This window comes from Carassius gibelio, chromosome B10 (genome assembly GCF_023724105.1).
Source record: "Carassius gibelio isolate Cgi1373 ecotype wild population from Czech Republic chromosome B10, carGib1.2-hapl.c, whole genome shotgun sequence".
In the NCBI taxonomy this organism is placed as follows: domain Eukaryota; kingdom Metazoa; phylum Chordata; class Actinopteri; order Cypriniformes; family Cyprinidae; genus Carassius; species Carassius gibelio.
Window position 1 is genome coordinate 9,165,575 of NC_068405.1, and position 18,979 is coordinate 9,184,553.

An 18,979-nucleotide genomic window follows, 5' to 3' on the forward strand; every position below is an offset into this window, starting at 1 on the left:
GTTGTACATCGTGACAGACAGCGCAGTAGTGTGGAGTCCAAAGACTCTCGCGGCTATTTAATCGCACCGCCGGCTCGTCACTGCTTATTCTTAACCTCATGCATTGAAATGGTGATCTTATCTAAGGAACTTCAACCAAACGGCTCGCTCTGCCTCTTCTCCGGCTGATTATTAGTCGCCATTGCGCAGTCAATGTTATTAAGAGTGTTTGCGCTCGCGTTGGTGCGCGTCGCTGCAGATCAGTAGAGCACTAACGCTAGAGGTCTGTTTACACTGAGGACGCCTTAAATTAAGCCTTATCTCCATAACCGACCCACAGAAGGACACTGACACCATGTTTGAAACCAGAGGAATCCCCTTTATATTGCTTGACGTCGCGTGCCTAATACTCGGTAAGCACTGTTTTAATAACGTCTTGCTTGTATTCCCTGAATTTATATGAATACATTGTAAGTGAGAATAATTTTAAATCGTTGGCGCTATTATGTGTTGTACAGATAAGATATAATGGTGCAGTATATTGATATATAAATATATTAAAGACGTGTCAGTTGTTTTAGATGCATGTAGCCATGCACGTTATTTAATTGCATGGGATTCAACATTGTAACAATGGTACTGACATATAAACCACATACACCCATAGTGTGCGTCATAGCGCGTGCTTGCCTTCATCTACACGATTGATCAGAGTTTCCATGATATCAGGGCGTTTCCTTTTATGCAGAGAGTTTATGCATAACAATGACTCCGGGTATAAAGGAATACAAGTGAAACATCACGGAAGATCACGTAAAAAAAAATCACATCTTATTTTAAACCCCATGAACTTTACTCTAATACACACACACACACATGTATATAGTAGGTGGGGCTACTTGTTACCATTTTTAACCCCAGTACATATTTTATTTAATATTTATAATATCCGTTTCTGTATAACAACATGCATTAACGTCTTAGTTTAAAATGATTGTCTATTATAAAGATTGATTGAACACACCTGCTGTGACAACATGCCCCAACCGCAGATCTAATGTTGTCACACTATATGGGGTATGTTGTCACAACGCAACCTGAAACCTAAAAAGGTAACATTTAAAACGATCATGTAATCTTTTCAACTAACAGATATTATACTCAGTTGTATGAATTTCTGACATATACATATGACAACTTTCTTGGAGCATTTATGCAAATATCCCAATGTGAAAACCAGCCCCACTCTCCATTATAATGCATGATAATGTGATTTATTCCTATGAAGTTGTTATAATTATTTCAAATCCTTATCTAAAAATTCGCAAATGACTGAACAAGTCTTGGAAACTCTTTGGTGAAGTTGTGTGGGAAGCGTGTGATTTAATGAACGATTATATGCCGAATCTAGTTATTTTCTAATAATCCCGGCTCAGTCCTACAGCATTTATGACGGAAGTTTTGATCTGTGTTTATCTTGGAATTTTCCATGCACTGCAGGACCTGTTTTTAATGTCTTCATGTTTTTACACAGGGAACAAACAGATTGGACTTTCCACAAAGTATCCATGAGTCACTTTCATATGAAGGCTATTTGTTCTTGTTCTTTGATAAATGTGCCAAGATGGAGGAAAGATTCAGCTTTTTAGAAGTATTTTAAGTGTAATGAAGTATAATATCCGAACTAGAGTTTGTATTGTGGTAGTATTGGCAATTTATAACACATACTGATCATATTGAGAAGTGGCTCACAATTATAAGTGTCAAGCAGATACTCATATATCAGCTGCCTGCCTTGATTTTCATTCACAAATGCATATTTACATAGCACTGGTACCACTTAAACACCGACTATGGGAATACACAGAAGAGTAGAGCCAGCCCAGAGGCTTTCCTAATAATGTTTGGTTTGGCATTTTAATTACAATGGAGCTTCATTGGAGCAAAGAGCAAGTCAGCGTCTCCTCAGCTCTTCCTTCTTTCAGCTTGAGCAGCCAGCTTTATCTATACGTGTGCGTATGTCACATGCACTTAGCCTCAGTAACAGAGCCACAGTCTTTTCCTGGGAGAAGAGCCTCAGGCTCTATGAATGAGGGTTTGTGTTGTTTTCCAATAATGCTTTGCAACAGCTGCAACAATAGGCTGAGGCTATAGAGGATTCAGAGTTTACATACGAGCTCTCATGTTAGACTTTACACCGTCAGGTCACATTAGTGCAGTATGGGATGGACAAAGACACATTAGTGTCAGCAAAAATTTAGGAGACTGTATGTGACATAAGCAGTGCGTCTGGATTGAGTGAACTGAGAAAGGAAGACAGTAAATTTGAAGCATGATTCATTTAGCCTTTGATGTTGGGAGATTGATGATAAGGTGGTGCTAATTTCTTAAGTACTATCAATTATTGATAATTGGTCAGGGTGATGCAACTGTTTTGATACCGGAATTTATAAAAAAGCATAATAATTAATAATACTGTATTCTTTTTTAGGAAGGTTTTAACAAAACCGCTTCACTGCTTTTTAATACTTGAAAAACCTTTGTTCACCAAAATCAGTGTCATGTGGTGCGACCATGTAGAAACATGTAGGAAAAAGGAAAAACTAGACAGGAAATGACATCATAGAAACCCCCATAAATGTCAAGATCTGTAAGTTTATTAAATTAGCCGATAATTTAGGTTAGTTCAGGATGCAAAATGTCATGTGGCGCGACTCAAAAGTTATATTTATAATTTAATTCATGATATTTAAAGAAAATTGTATGTTTTTCTTGGTTTTGTTTTTGTATAACATTTAAAATAGTTTTATTGCATTTTATCTGATGAGTACGCCACAAGTTATTGAATGTAAACTTATTTTTAAAAACCACATGAAACCAACATAAACATACTGTGTGCATTTCTAAGAACTGTTTTTTTATCTTTATCCTTTAGGTATTCATTATTGTGGACGCTGTTATATGTCATTGACCTTTTGTTAAACAGTCATCAGACACTATCAACTTTACATATGGCACTTTATAATAAGAGATATTCAAAGTCACAATCTATGGCAGCACCTGTCAGGTGTGCTCTCTGAACAGTCTTTGTCATTATAAATGCACAGCCGTTATGTAATCTGTATCTCTTAGGTGGCAGCAGCCATTCATCAACACTGGAAACCAGCCCTTGCGTTTGATTGGTTGGTGGACCCTTTATCAAATTGTTAACCCATTGTTAACCCTTCTTCACCTACAGCTGGCCTCCCGCTTGCAGCATTTAACCTGGTTAAAATCAAACCGTATCAGCGGGGCTTTTTCTGTAATGATGAGAGCATCAGCTATCCCTTCCACTCCAGCACAGTCACCTCCACTGTGCTCTACACAATGGGCTTCACACTTCCAATTTGTATTGTAAGTAATCCCAAATAGCAACCACACAAGACATGCCCAGCGTCTTCCCTCACAGATCTGCAGTCTGCGTTCAAGCTTGTTTCGAAGGATATTTGGCAATTCTTCTTGAGAGTTTAATGGGCTGTTGCAGTCACATTTAGAATGAACAAACAGACAAATGGACACCATAGAGCAGCTGTTTCAACATGACTCCTGACCACTGAACAGGTGCAAAATGCAATTTCAACATTGGCTTTATTAGGTGGATTGAAAGCAGCTTCATCTGGGATCGCATCTGGCCATTTAACATTGTGTCTACATTGGAAGAGACCTCTGTTGCTTGAGGTGTCTACGCTGGAAGTGCTGGAGCTGCAAGCATCTATGCAACACTTAATTTCCTTGTATGGGTAATTTTGTGGTAGTAAAATAATATTGCACTTAAAGGGATAGTTCACCCAAACATTTAAAATGTCAGTTTTCTCAACCTCATGTCCTTCTAAACCAGTGTTAATTTTGACAGCGAATTCGGATTTAGTCTTAGTCTTAGTCTTTTGAATAACACACCATTTAGTTTTAGTCACATTTTAGTCATCTGAAATGTTTTAGTCTTAGTCTAGTTTTAGTCGACTAAATATCATAAGAGTTTTAGTCTTAGTCTAGTCTTAAGTCTTTTAGTCTTAGTCTAGTTTTTTTTTTTAGTAGAACAAAGTCAACTTAGTTGACTTGACTAAATGTTTCCATCAGTCTGTTATGGAATGGTATTTATAAAATAAACATAAGGCCTGCTCTCAATGAAAAATATACATGCTCTCTGAAAAAGATATGCATTCGTCCTGAATGATATGCAATGCATATGACATTCTTTCAAGATGAAGTACAGTATTATTGAAATAGACAACCACATATATTATATTTGTATTGTTTGTTCATTCAATTTTTTATTTGTGCTATTTACACAAAGTTTACTTTTTTTTTAAGTTTGTTTTTGTTCATTTAAAATAGCACTGCATAGTCTTCACTGTAAAATAAAATACACAATCAAACCAAAATGTATTCAGACACCTTCAACGTTTCTTACAATATCACAGTTTATTTGCCTGTAGTTTAGAAATTGGTAATAAAATATGACAATAACTCAGGATTAAACTGTGTCAGAACAACAAATTCATCTTGATAATGTCGGATGCAATGCTTAATTTGGTTCAGTCTGTGGTGTGAAAAGGTTGCATTAGCAATTAAAGAAAGAAACACTTAAGCAAAACATGGTCAGGTCCCTATTATTTTTTAGTCACTAGTAAAACAATATAATCTATTCTATCTGATTTTTGGATTGACTTTGGATAAATTCTTGTTAAAACTACAAAGTAATTAAATCAAGAGCAGTGAGTGATTTACTTTCATTTTCATACATTAAAGACACTGACAGCAGAGCTAGTAAATTAGGCGCGGTCACTTTAAGAGACAAATGCATCCATTATAAAGATACGCATCCGATTTCTTTCCAACTCTTTACTTTCACTGAAGACATAACTACAGACTTTTTCGAACACACTTTCCAAGACGGGTATTTCGACATATTTAGTATGTATTTGTTGTCGGTACAAAAGCAAGAAGACTTTGAGACGCGTCTCTGCTTGCTCCCTGAACACCAGAACACCGCGCTGCTGAATTGAGCTCTTTCACTTTTCGCTCTTTTTCTTATGTTTATTTAAAATGCGATTTGTATTTGTTCGTTCAGGTGCAGGAGGACGCAAATGTCCTGAAGGAGAACTCGGTTCAGTGTTGCGCGTAACCATCTGCTCAGTTCAGCGTTCCTGCATCGCGGGGCTGAAGCCAACTTGATGCGTTGAATGCTCGGAGCACGTTATAAAACGTATTCTTAAAATACACATTTCTGTTTTAATAAATGCTCATATTAAAACATAGCATTACACATAAGTAGGTACAAAAATAATCAGTGATACATTTACGACCCCATAAAAATTTGGGTCCAAATGGCATTTCAAAAGGTCGCAGTGTAGTTCCCTGTGTAAACAACTTAACTGTTATGAAAACGTCCTCGAAACTGTGTGAATTTCTGCAAACTCATCTTTGTTCTCTTTTCTGTGTAACTGCTGCTGCGTTTGTTTAGCTGTTGCGCTTGCATTTGCCGCGACTTTTTAAAATGGCTCGGCTGCTTCTGCATAGATCAACCTACCCTCAAAGATTCGCTCTGATTGGATCTCTTCTCCATTCGTCCCGCCCATATATTTTCGTCTAATTTTTATTCGTTGACTAAAGTGTCAGTTATATTTCGTCACGTTTTTCGTCATCATATCTGACTTTTTATTTAGTTTTTATTTAGTTTTCGTCCGTGAAAAAGGTTAGTTGACGAATATTTTTCGTCATAGTCTTCGTCAACGAAATTAACACTGTTCTAAACCTATAAGACTTTGGTTAATTTTGAAACATAAATTAAGATTTTTTTTTACTTATTGAAACCTAAAAGGTTTCTGTTCCTCTATTGAAAGTCCAGGTGACCAAAACTTATAAAAAGGTCATAAAGGCAACGTAAAACAAATCCATATGAATCAAGTGGTTAAATCCAAGTAATATTAATTTTTATCCTGTACGTTTGTAATGGTATGATGCCTAAATTCATGTTCAATATTGGTTATCAGCCATAACATGAAAGTAATATGTTTATCACATATGTGTATCTGGCCAATTTTTTTTACATAAGTTGTAATATTTAATTGAAAACAAAATTTTTACATATTTAAGAAATTCGTTCTGCATCTGTGCAATAAATACGGCCCAGTGTTACCAGAAATAACATTAAACACAAGCAGAATGCATTTCTTGAGAATTAGTAAAAGCTGTTGTCATGCTACAATACATATGCATACAGTTAAAAACAAAGTATGACCGGCCAGAAACCAAAGATCAAGCAGAAGTGTCAGAAGTATGTGGCATGTCAAAATTAGAAACAGTCTTTCAACTGAAGGTGTGGCAAAAGACACTTCCAGTGTAGACTACAATTTAGTTGTGGTGTATTCTGATGCACTACTGGTGTTTGGTGTAGACGGTGCTGGGATAAAAACTTTTCGGCAGCTCATTTTCATCCATTGTTTCTTTGTGTAGGGGAACTCTGGGCATGTTGTTTTGCATTAACTTCTTAGCCAAGGATGTCCACCAAGTACAAGAACTAGCCTTAAAGTAGCTGTTTTAGATTAGCTCCGATTTGAGGTATTTTGGGCTGGGAATGTATTTAAAACGCCCCTTTTTAATAGCAACTGAAAATTGGGCTAAGTTTGTGGTTTTCATTAAGAGAGGGTTCATGGGTTTACCAACCAAACCACAGAAACTTCCTGAATATGTTTAGGAAGGATCACCGTTTGGTCATATCTCAATTACCCATGTTCAAGTGCCATGCTTACTTCATAGTTAACTACATACATATTTGTATCAAAACAGTTTTAAGATTAAATTCTAGACCCGATGGAAGACATATCTAGGATATTGCGATCCATCTAGAATGTGATCCTAGTGGATAGTTGATATCTTCTGGAGCACTACAGATGGCATACTTTTTCCTCTAAAACATCTCCAAAAGTTTCAGCAATCCTTTCCATGAATAACCCTGTTTGACTTCTTTCCCATTACCCACAAGCTTGAGAAAACCCTCAAACCTCCCATATTGCAAGGTTTGGGTTTGACCTCTAAGCAACCCTTATCTTCCACTTGCCCGTCCAGTCCAGGCAGCATGCAAGTGATGATCTAAACGGCCGATAAAGTTACACCGATGTTCCTAATGACTCTGAAATCCCATACGTGCAGCCAGCACATCGAGGAGCATGACAGTGCAGCTTTCACCGGAGATACAGAGAAGATACGGTGTAATTTTAGGAGACCTCGGTTGGCGCTAGTTAACCTGCTCTGATCCACATGACCGATATCAGCTCTTAGCGGATTGAGCGGTTCATGGACTTAACACGCACACAAACATCTCAGCAGACCATATTCACTGCATGTTGGGTAAACGTCTTAATCCCTACCACATGCTTTGCTTCCACGCTTGAGTAACCTTCATGTCCCCAACAGGCTTGTAAAGTTTTTGCTGGTGGTGTCTAACCACAGTTACCCTTCTTGCACCTTTTTGATGTTTATGTTGCCACTTTAATGTTTCTAACTGTGGTGGAGCAGGATTTAAGAGCTCTTTTATAACATAATGGTGTGAAAAAAAAAAAAAAGCCTTGTTCAAGCCTCTACAGCCTTGTTCACACTGACCAAAGTGTTCAGCAAATGTGGCGACTAGCAATGGAAGATGGTAGAGTTTCTGGAAAAGTTAATGTTAGTGTGAGTGTTTACAGTGTTCTATATGATGCAGTCATATAATAAAATGATGCGAAACCATATGGAAAAAGTTATGGAAAACCGTATCTGCATAACATGGCTGTCAGTTGTGAACAGGGCTTGAAAGACAAAGAAAAATGAGGATTTCACACCATCTGCTATATGAAGATGTTGAGACGAGATCTGCTCATCACCATTAGTGTGCTGTTCAATCATCTGAGCTTTGTATGACACGTTCCAAACAACTGGAGAATAAAAAAACAAAGCAATAAAACACCCTTTAACAAGAATAATCCTACATTACTTTAAAAACAAAGTCCAACTTTTAGCAAAATTCAACCTTGGCTGCCACACCACCTATTCGCTAACCCTTTGTTCATTGTGTTAAAGTAGAAAATTGGATGTCTGTCTAACTCACGGCTTTTCTTTCTGTTCGAGCACCTCCCAGAGGAGAACAGCCTTTACTTGAATTGGAGAGAATAGGGTGCGAGGCACTTTGTTAACCTCTGTTTATTAACTCTTTTGTTTCTCTCACTGCTTTTTTTTTTTGCTAGTTGGACTCCCATTCGCAATACTCACAATACAACACACATCATTCAAACGAGGATTTTTCTGTAACGATGACTCTATCAACTACCCATATAAAGAAGACACCATTTCTTATCCGTTATTAGGAGGAGTAATGATTCCTATCACTGTGCTTACTGTAAGTGCCCGTCCGTTTCTTACACTGGCAGCTCGCACCCACTTCCTGTATCTCTCTCCTCCTGTAATGTGTGTTGTGTGCTTCTCTGCTCAGTACGTCTGTTCTCATGCCAGCTTGAGAAACAGGACTTTGAGATCTAACCACAGTTCAAAGGAGATTCAGTAGATGGATGCTTAAAGGGATGGTGCGCCAATTGAAAACTTGGAGTACAGCGTCATAATGGCTACTTTTATGGTACAGGTTGAAGAGACCAGGCAACCGATAGAGTGGAAAGGAATCATGGTCTTCTACCTACATATATTTTCTCACGAAAGCCCATATACCACAGACAGTCTTGTGGTGACACACTTAGACTAGAGTAGGAGTTTCTCTCTGTGGTTACATCCCATAACTGTTTCTTTAAAGCTGGCTTTTTTTATTTTGTGTGATAGCATATTCAATCCAGCACTGTCCTTTCAAGGGTATTAGAAACATCAGTTTGTTTAAAATGAGCTTATCCAATATGTAAAACATTTCCTATACACACACACACACAGACATCTTTATAACATCACAGTCACCCATGTGAGCTCAAAGTAAAGCAATTAAACAGAATTGTATCAACTTAATATACATTACCCAAGCTCTATACCTGATCGTTGAGGAAGCAGTATTGCAGTCACTAGACGGTTGTCAACAAGGAAAAAACAACAGCACCAAAGCACTCAAGTAAAACATGGCTTTCAATCCAAACACATGGGTCACTGTGATGTTAAGGACATTTGTTAAGGAAATCCTTGTGATGGCTGCATTGTCAAGTGCTACTGTTTGATCTTGTCTTCTATTGTTGTACGTGTTGGACATCCTTATTAGAATCAGAAACAATCCTAAATTATTATAATCAAAACAGTTAACACATTGTAACAAATGCTTGACCACCTCATCAGAATAAAGAGAATTAAATGTTTTTTTGCTTCCTCTTCCATCACAGATGATCATAGGGGAGTGCCTTTCAGTCTATCTAAACCGCGTCAAATCAAAGTCTTTCTGCAACAGTTATGTGGCCTGTATCTATAAGGCCCTTGGCACCTTCGTGTTTGGTGCCGCCATGAGCCAATCACTCACTGACATTGCCAAGTATTCCATCGGCCGGCTGCGGCCACACTTCCTGGATGTGTGCAAACCGGACTGGACGAAGATCAACTGCACAACAGGGGCTTACATCGAGGACTTCAACTGCACTGGAGATTTAACCAAGGTCAACGAAGGAAGGTAGGTAACACCTAACACTATAGAATACCTAAGACGTGTCACTTGTATAGTTTTGAATGGGGAAACATGCAACACTTAGCCGCTCTATCACAGGAAGCCCCGCCTTCTGAATGAAAGAGCCAATCGCTAATCAGTGAAATCAGCGTGTTAACACAGGCTTTAATGCTATTTGAGCAAAATGAACAATATTTATGATAAAGTTGTAAGATTTCATTGGTGATTTCAAATCTGAATTTAATCGTAAGCTTGGCGAAAAGTTTTGGAGAATTTGATGTTTCCCTATTCAAAGATATAGGAGGTGCACTCATATGCTCGAGAGACATTTCAAAGATGAACACCAAGTGACATGAATTGCCTTAAAGGAACTTTGGTAACACTCCCTTATAGGTCACTAGTAGTTTCTCGTTACCTTAAAGCGGTAGTTCACACAAATATTTAAATTCTTGTCTTTAATTACTCACCCTGCCGTTCCAAACCTGTAAGACCTTTGTTCATCTTCAGAACATAAATGATTTTTGCTTTACCACATTCAAGGCCCAGGAAAACTGTAAGGACATCGTTCATGTGACATAAAGTGGTTCAACAATAATTTTATGAGTCTAAGAGAGAAGAAATCGATGAAAAAAAGGCATTTTGTTTTCTTTACACACAAAAAGTATTCTCATAGCTTCATAAATTTACTGTTGAGAGACTGATGTCACATGGATTATTTTAATGAAGTCCTTACTACCTCTCCAGACCTTGAAGTGCGGCAGTTGCATTGTTGTGTATGCAGGGTCAGAAAGCTCTCAGATTTCATCAAAAATATATTAATTTGTGTTCTGAAGATGAGCAAAGGGCTTTATCATTTGGAACGAATGAGGGTGAGTAATTAATGACAGAATTTTCATTTTTGAGTGAACTAACCCTTTAACATGAGGTGCTCCTGGCTGGAAGCTTCTAGTCATCCTAAAGACCTTGTTTAGTTGGTTCAGGTGTGTTTAGGAAATAAACTTTACAGGAAGGTCGCAGGATAAAATTTTACACCTGAAGAGCCAATTGTCCTGCAGAGTTTAGCTCTAGCCCTAAATCAAGGTCTTCTAGGTAGGTGTGGCGTCAAACGTTGCAGGTGCTCAAGGAGCAGAATTGGACACCCCTGCACTACTGGGGGTCCTGCTCTGGATGGAAGAGTTGCAAGAAAGTTTTTTTCGTTGGGGTGGAAGTAGGAATCCCTCAGATTTGTTCTTTAATGTGGTTCCATCCTGGAAACTTCCCAGCCTCTCTAGCCTGCATCTGCATTCCTTAATAGACAAACTTGTCCCTCAACATAACTTTTCCTCTGAACCTTTTGGGATAGATGTGTCCAACTAGGAATTAGATGTAGTTCTGAGGATTTACATGAAGGTGTCCAATAAGCAGCCCTAGTTCTACTGTGACCTCATATGTTCCATGAGTGCTTTCTATCTGGCATTGCACTGAAAAGAAACTCCCTCATTAACATTGAAATGAAGGGCTTTTCCAGTGTCTTTACCATGAACTCCTTTTGAGGTCAGTTGTCCACATTGTTGGCCACCCAGGCTCTTGGTGGAAATCTGTGGTTCACACGCTGTAGCGGTCTCTAATCCTGCGGTTAGCCATTTCAGGGCACGCAAGCTTTCTGTTTGGGTTCTTGGGCCAGACTCAAGGCCAGCAGTATCCCAGGCCCTCTCGTTCAACATAGGTGTGGCTCCCATCTCTCTCTCTTGGAAGAGCACCTCTTTTGTGGAGGTCGAGTGTTTACCTAGGAGACGAGGCCATTTATAGAGCAAATAAAGAGCAGTAGAGGGTCTGAGCCCAGAATAACCCAGATCACCTTTCACACAAGAGTGTTCTCCTCAGGAAAGTCTTCTGGATAGGCAAGCAAGTGTATTTGCATGTTGGGTGAGACAGTTATCCAGCTATAGGTATAAATGATTAAAAAATCTGAAGCAGCTCAGTCCGTGTTGCACTTTCGTTCAGTTTTATCCTCCGCTACTCTCAGAATATGCAGTCTGCAATGCGTTATTTTAGTTTGTCCCACTCGCAGATGATTGGCTTGAGCTCTGCTTTGTCTCTCGTCTCATGACCGGGTCTGTAATTCAATCGGCAAACAAGAACATTAAGATCTGGCCTCATTATAACTTGCACACTGGCCCGATCTGGTTAAACTCTGCTTTTAAGTAGATTGATATGAAATGCGCATGTTTTGCAATGGTTGTATGGCAGTTTTGCAGCTTGAATGATTCAAGTTTTATTTGGCATCAGTCACTAGGCGGATGCTCCTAGTCGACAAGTGGTCTGAGCTTAAGTAAACAGGAACACACAAAAGCCTACCGGATAGCCAGACCACCCTCCCTCTTTGACGCTTTCCGCGCTTCCCCTGCCGGTCAGCTCGCGTTTCCCCCGAGCTTGCCTTCATCACCCGGAAAAGGGTGTGTATGTGCTTTTTAAAGAGTGTGTTTACTGGGAGCAAATGGGACATGTCAAACCTTCGCCTAGCAAGGGGTTCAATGTTAGGATTCCATCACACCAGTTTGTCAAAGCAATTCTTAGTTTGTGTTTACAGATTAGCAAAACAAATGTCAGCTTTAACTAAAGGCTTCATAGTGTTGCATAAGCACATGCCTACATGAAGTAGGTAATTAAACAGCCCTTCTGAGTTGCCCACATTGATTCTTCGATTGTTTTTGTTGCAGACTCTCGTTTTACTCGGGACACTCCTCATTCTCCATGTATTGTATGCTGTTCCTGGCAGTAAGTGTCTTTTATTTATGTTTTAACCCATATGTTAAGAGGATAGTCCCCCAGAAATATATTATTGTCATCATTTTACTCCCCCTCATGTGTTTCCAAACCTGTATGACTTGCTTTCCTCTGTGGAACATAAAAGACGACGGTAACACTTTAGTACAGGGACCAATTCTCACTATTAACTATCTGCTTATTTGCATATAAAATATTGGTTGTTTATTAGTACTTATAAAGCACATGTTCTGTATGACCATATTATATATCCCTAATACCTAAACTTAACTACCTTACTATTATTGAGCAGCAAATTGGGAGTTTATTGGGACAAAAGTCATAGTTAATAGTTTGTTATTAGCAATAACTGGATCTTAAAATAAAGTGCAACCAAAAAGACCACTGCTGGTTTGGACCCTTTTGACTTTTATGAACAAACGGTAGATGTTTTGAAGAACTGATTCTTCTGTTATATAGTAGAAGAAGAAAAAAGTAGTTTGGGAAGGACGTGAGGGTGAGTAAATAACATTATCTTGATTCAATGTTTTTTCCTAAATGTATATTCACAAGGTATTTTCACACTGAATGAATAATTTATGTTCTTGGTTGATCAGGTAATAATTTAACTACAATCAGCATTACATAACCCAATAACAAACCAGGCCCAAACTGGTCCATTAAATACCATCATTGTTACTGAGTGACTAGGAAATGGGATAAATGTTTGTAGATCTATAGGCTTTGCTTTGATTTTTCCATTGCGAAATACCCATTATCTGTCAGGCTGGGGTGTATTGATTCAGCGGAGTAATCTTATCATGAGAGTTTTAAGGACATGTGGCTAAAGTTCACAGCACATTTGACCCCTGAAATAAACACATCAGACCTGGGGTCAATGTTCAGTGAAACTCAAAGACAACATTGAATTATTTCTTTTTTTACTGCTTCCCTATCAGAAGTGTTTGACTCTTAATCCTGAAATAGACGGTTTAAATTCAGATAAGATTACAAGCAACCAGAAATACAACCTACAACTGATTCTTGAGCTTGTGTGCACTTTTTGGAGGGGGTATTTTTAGGTATTCCCAGTGATTTCTGGGAATCTTTGCCCAGCGTGGGGTTGAGCGATAGGATTTCTTCCCATCAGCTTGTCAAAGTAATTCTTTGTTTGTGTTTACAGAGTTTCCAAACCTTTGACTTTAGGGTTTCACACAGTTACACAAGCACACGTCTACATGTAGTGGAAGTTAAACAGACCTTGTTTTGCCCACATTGATTCCTTGTTGGAAACTATCGTTCTACTCAGATCACTCCTCCAAACCTTTAAATGAGTAATGATTTTGACAACAAGACCTGTAAGGTGATAGCATAATGATTAATATTTAAGCATAATTCACATTTCTCAGAGGCCCAGTGTTGTGTTGACTAAAATAACTTTGGTTGGTTTCTGTGAAAGGAAGCCTGTACACGTCTGGTACATCGCCTCAGGCAGGAGAAAACATGAAAAAAAAATGCCGAACAGATGAAGAATTAGCATGGGAACTGTAGTAACACAAAAACACAACATGACCGCGTGTTAGTTAGGTCGGCACATGAGGATCGGAGAAGACCCATGCTGTACGAGTTCAGCAGGCAGTGAGTCTTAAACCTCGCGATCTTTTCCTTTCTCATAGCTTTATCTTCAAGCGAGAATGCAAGCTGAATGGGCACGGCTTCTTCGCCCCACACTCCAGTTCTTCCTGATCGCCGCCTCCATCTATACGGGACTGTCCCGTGTCTCAGACTACAAACACCACTGGAGTGATGTACTCGCAGGACTCATACAAGGAGCCATCGTGGCTTTACTAGTGGTGAGTGACATGATCTCAAACAGACGAGTTCTGCTTATTTAAAGGAAGTTCACCCAAAAAGTCATTTTTCTATTAAAATTACCTGGAACAATGTTCCTGTCTGTGTTTCCATCATGGTCTAAACATTGGGCTCTAAACATGCTGATTTACCATTCATTAGGATGTTATTTATTAAGATGGCACCTATTTAAAAATGTGTTTCGAAGTCCAAAATTTGCATACTTTGTATTGAGAAATGCGTACAGACCTACGTCACCAGATTATTTGCCTACTCTTCACAGTACTTTAGACCACGGTGGAAACACAAAAAGCAACAGGTCTGGGAGGGGTTCCTGGTAATTTCAGTGAAAAAAAAAAATATGCAAATTTGGGACTTGTGTCCTCAGTAGTTTGGACTTATCGAGTTCAACTCAGGGTCTTTCTGAGTGGCACATTTTTACCTGGAACTTTATTTAGAACCTGGTTCCTGCAGTGGACCGCCCAAAAGTCCCTAGTTCCTGGGGAGGAAACATGCTTTACATGTCTGACTTCCTTGTGTCACTAACATATGACTGTCTGATCTTTATGTTATAACAGAACCAATATTTTTTTTTTTTTTTTTTTTTAATACTGTAGTGTTCATCAGGTTTCTCTTTAAAAATAAAATAATATTTTTAAGTTATTTCAGTAAATTTTTCCCATTTTCTTTAAGATTAAGTAAAAAAAACTAATTTAAATGAAAAGTAACAAGAACTATATAAACATAGACACATAGACTATTTAATTATATAATTGTAAGATTAATAATGGTATTCATTAATAGTTTACATTACCTTACAATTAAATTTGTTTTTATTCTTGTTTTCCATTTTTTATATCAGTTTCAGTCAACGGTATTTCAACGCAAGTAGGGGTTTGCGTGACAGTTTCTGTTGTACAGTATGAGCACTAAACACTGACTGTAAAGCTCAATCATATCCCCTCCTCTCACGCCCCACAGGTTTTCTTTGTGTCGGATTTCTTCAAAAAGAAAGTCGAACCACAGAAGGAGGCAGAGATCCCACACACCACATTACAAGAGACACCTACGAACGGAAATCATTATGAAAACCCAAACTAAGCTACGATGAGCCTCTGTGGATGGGAAGGGGTTTCAGTGTGCACCCACTACGAGGGCAGACCACTAGGGTGGAAACCTGTGAATGTAACCTTGCTTCATGTTCTCCAGACGCTCTCCTCTGGGGATTTCTTTATGGACACTGTCCCACGTTGCCTTGGCTGGACTGCTTCTGCTGCTATCACAGCTTCCTGTGTATCTCTCCAAAAACTAATATTAAGCCACAAAAGAAAAACCTTTTTTTTTTAATCTGTATGAAAAAAAAAAATCACTATATATTCTTTTTTTTTTTTATTAAAATTGTTAAAATTATGTACATTATGTTGCGCTTTTATGATGGAAACAAAAACCCATTATGCTCGTTGACAAACACTAATAAAACGGTTTCATGTAAATTCTGTCCTTCACTGTTTTGATGCAAAATGCAAAAAAAAAATTCAAAAAAAAAAAAAACAGCAAACAGAAAATTATAACTCTCTGGATTCACAGGTAAAGACTGGCAGCAAACACGATATCCCTCTTAATCTTCGTTATACCTGCGGAAAACAAGAAAACGCGTTTGAGTTTCAAAACAAAACCCAATCACCCTCAATACACTGACAGAAGTAGAAGAAAAAAAAAAAAAAAATGGGAAAAGCAGTGTCAAAGTGTGGTTTAAAACAAAGCTGCGTAATTAGCTTAGCAATACGTGAACATCTTACTCTATTGGAATAATTTGATCCATATATTTGTTAGCTGACCAAATACTGTGTAACAACATGCTAATATCCATCTCTTGGAATTTTGACCCAAATAATTAAGTAGCATAACAACATGCTAACATTCAACTTTATCGGAACCTATTTTGACCAAAGTGTTTGTAAGCTAATCAAATACTGTGTAATTAGCTAAGCAAAATGCTAACACCCATTCATATTAGATTTGATTTTGATGTGTTTGTTAGCTAATCGAATACTGTGCATATTAGCTGCAAGTCAACAACCATACCTATTGGAATCAATTTTGATCAACATATTTTAATGTTATTAGCTAAGAAACATGCTAAAGAGTCTGCTATGTTGTTCCTGTGAGAAGCTTTCGTGCGAGATGTGTACTGTACTGAGGGAACCCATGAATGCTGATTCTTCTAGATCCACAAGCTTCATTTCAAGCCTCGATTCATTCTAAAAACTCATGTCTGGTGACAAATCCAAAATGTAAGAGTATGAACGAGCCAAGCGCAAAATGTTTTTCACTTTAAATTGGCAATGAAAGAGCAATTTAGATGGCTAGCTATGAACATGCAATTCAGTTAAACACCACATCTGGTCTAACGAAACCGACATTTAGAGGGAACTCTAGCGCCCCCTTGAGAATGGAGGTCTGTTACAGCTGATATTCAGCATGCTGAGATGATCTTTCCTTTTTTTTTTATCTTGTATCTCACGTCCACTGGTTCTCAGAATGTGATCAATAATTAAATCTTTCCAAGACGTTGCCCACAATAAACTGGATACTCTGTGCACGTGGCTCTATTTAGCTCAATGAGTCACACCACGAGTCTAGAGCAGGTCTTACCCGTGGCAAACTTATTCTCCAGCTCTGTGTTTCCAATGGCCTTGGCTGCCTGGCACATCTGCCTCAAGAGCTCCTCCAATCTGCGCATGCAGCGGATAATACTGCCTGAGAAAGAGAGAGAGAGTTAGTCCTCCTCGCACTTACTACATACCAACCACATACGGTCATTTTCAGTGCTTGTAACCCATAGTTGCACTGTCCAGTTGAATTAGCCATGTTTATATCTATGAACCTTTTCTTGGCATGTGCTGGCATGATGTGCCAAGATCTCTATTGAGAGCAGGGCTGCGTACATTGTAAACCCATTGAAACCAATGGAGCTACGATCAACTTAGGTTTACGATGCTTTTGGGAAATGCAGCCCAATTCAGTTGGAGGTGAAATTTTTCATGTAACATCTCTCCCTCGCTGCAGTTTATCACTACAAGTGTTCTGCTGTTTGCTAATGCACAAGAATGCAGCCAAAATCTCACTCAGGAACTGGAGCACGGACAGATGGGGGAATTTTCTTGACAAGACATGAGATCTGCGTTTCAAAACTCACGTCATGCCTCAGACACGGCCAAATCTCAGAGCAGAGGCTTCTGGGAGAAGATGTGCTGAAAATACATTTTAAATCCTTTTATTTCACAACATGCCCCGTGTTGTACTTATGAAGTCAGCAATACAACATCACTGATTCCTGATAGTTTCACAGACTAATTACATTTGCTCATTTCATATCAACGAGATATGAAAATAGTATTTTTTTATAGTAGAATTAAGTATGTCATCGTTGGGATTTATGGCTGGGCAATACAGGAAAAAAGTCCATCAATCATCCATCTGTCATATAAACAAGTTTTTTCCCCCTCCACAATCAGAGGATCAATAGCATGGATCAAATAGGCTCTACTAAATTGCAATTTCAAAATCTTTATTTTAAATAAAGCCAAAATAAATTACATGCATAGGCTGCATCTTTAACAACATTGTAGATAAAGTGAAGAATTGTGAATGCTCATGAGAACCAATGGTCTAACGGTGTGCATACACCAAAAGCGAATCAATATTTGCATCATCCGTGCTCTAGATTACTCGCAGGATGTTTTTCATGTCACTTACGTGAATAAAACCCTCGCATAACGCACTCCATTTTCTGGTACAGCATAAAACCAATAAGCTCTTCACCGATTTGTTTTAGCAAACAAATGAGCAGAAATTGTGAGCAGAAGACACGTTTGAGGCATATCCCACGTAGAAATCGCATCACCCAATTCACATAATTTGCATTGCTTGGCACAAATTCACATTTATTCATGTCTTTACATTGACTTTGTATGTAATCTACTCGTGCAAATAATAAAATTTACTTTGTGTACAAGAAACACAACTGGCTTCAGTTAAATCACAAAAATATTGTAACTTTGATAGATACATTTGTTGCGAGATGTGTTACGAATAAACTAGTACCTTCAAACACGTCTGTCATTTTGCATATCTGAGAGAAGGAGGAGCCGTTGGCCCAGGTGTAGACCACATCCATCAGGTGCGGGCGGAACTGGTTCAGGTAAGTGTCCTCATTCACGTCCAGCTTGGCCTCCGCGGACACCTTAGCAATACGCTTGGCACATTCCTACAACCACAGCAGAGCGCGAGTCATTCACAATGATACAGCATCCGTAAACGCAAGATTCTAGATGCTTGGAGAGCTTATGATGGAGGTGACATTTAAAAAAAAAACATATGGGGAACAAGATTAAGAAAAGAGCCCCTGGGACATTCTGCAGAACTTCTGCTTTTGTACTCCACAGGCTCAGTAAGTGACATCTGTATTTAGAGTGGAATACTTCTGCTTAGTTTTATGCTTTTTTAGCAGCGCTTTAAACAACCGTGAACAGTTTACAGTCACAGCAGCCGAAGCTGTGAAACGAGGCCATCAAACTGATCTACATGTGCCCACACACAAACACTTCACACAGTAAAAACTGTCAAACTGTTCCAAACTGTTTCTTTGAGGAAACCAATCAGATTAATCCTTGAACGCAAACAGTGTCGGGAGTCTAAGTGTTATTTGGTAAATAGTGCGTGTGATAGTGATCCTGTAATGTG

The 18,979-nt window shown here is 38.5% G+C and overlaps 2 protein-coding genes across 4 annotated transcripts in view; one reads left to right on the forward strand and one right to left on the reverse strand.

Annotated features, from left to right (window-relative positions):
* plpp1a (phospholipid phosphatase 1a) lies at positions 1-15,726 on the forward strand. 3 transcript variants are annotated; one of them, XM_052567824.1, is made up of 6 exons: positions 1-392; positions 3,218-3,372; positions 9,363-9,643; positions 12,337-12,394; positions 14,059-14,235; positions 15,215-15,726. In XM_052567824.1, the coding sequence occupies exons 1-6, from the start codon at positions 335-337 to the stop codon at positions 15,332-15,334; spliced, it is 849 nt and encodes a 282-aa protein (XP_052423784.1). In that variant the 5' UTR covers positions 1-334; the 3' UTR covers positions 15,335-15,726. The 3 variants fall into 3 exon arrangements, with proteins under 3 accessions (XP_052423784.1, XP_052423785.1, XP_052423786.1); XM_052567825.1 differs by lacking the exon at positions 3,218-3,372 and adding an exon at positions 8,241-8,392 and having other exon boundaries at positions 11-392; XM_052567826.1 differs by lacking the exon at positions 1-392 and adding an exon at positions 8,241-8,392 and having other exon boundaries at positions 3,248-3,372.
* Positions 15,608-18,979, reverse strand: part of mtrex (Mtr4 exosome RNA helicase) — a 27,197-nt gene continuing 23,825 nt past the window's right edge. The window contains exons 25-27 of the mRNA XM_052567823.1: positions 18,341-18,503; positions 16,889-16,993; positions 15,608-15,867 (exon numbers count right to left, since the gene is read on the reverse strand). Coding sequence (XP_052423783.1) covers positions 15,815-15,867; positions 16,889-16,993; positions 18,341-18,503 — 321 coding nt within the window. The 3' untranslated portion in view covers positions 15,608-15,814. The remainder of the gene's footprint in view (positions 15,868-16,888; positions 16,994-18,340; positions 18,504-18,979) is intronic.

Excerpts from the sequence above, each read along its gene's own strand:
- plpp1a (XM_052567824.1), top strand. The coding sequence starts at position 335 with ATGTTTGAAACCAGAGGAATCCCCTTTATATTGCTTGACGTCGCGTGC. Across the intron at positions 393-3,217 it reads CGTCGCGTGCCTAATACTCG|CTGGCCTCCCGCTTGCAGCA; the intron begins GTAAGCACTGTT and ends CTTCACCTACAG. Across the intron at positions 12,395-14,058 it reads ATTGTATGCTGTTCCTGGCA|CTTTATCTTCAAGCGAGAAT; the intron begins GTAAGTGTCTTT and ends CCTTTCTCATAG.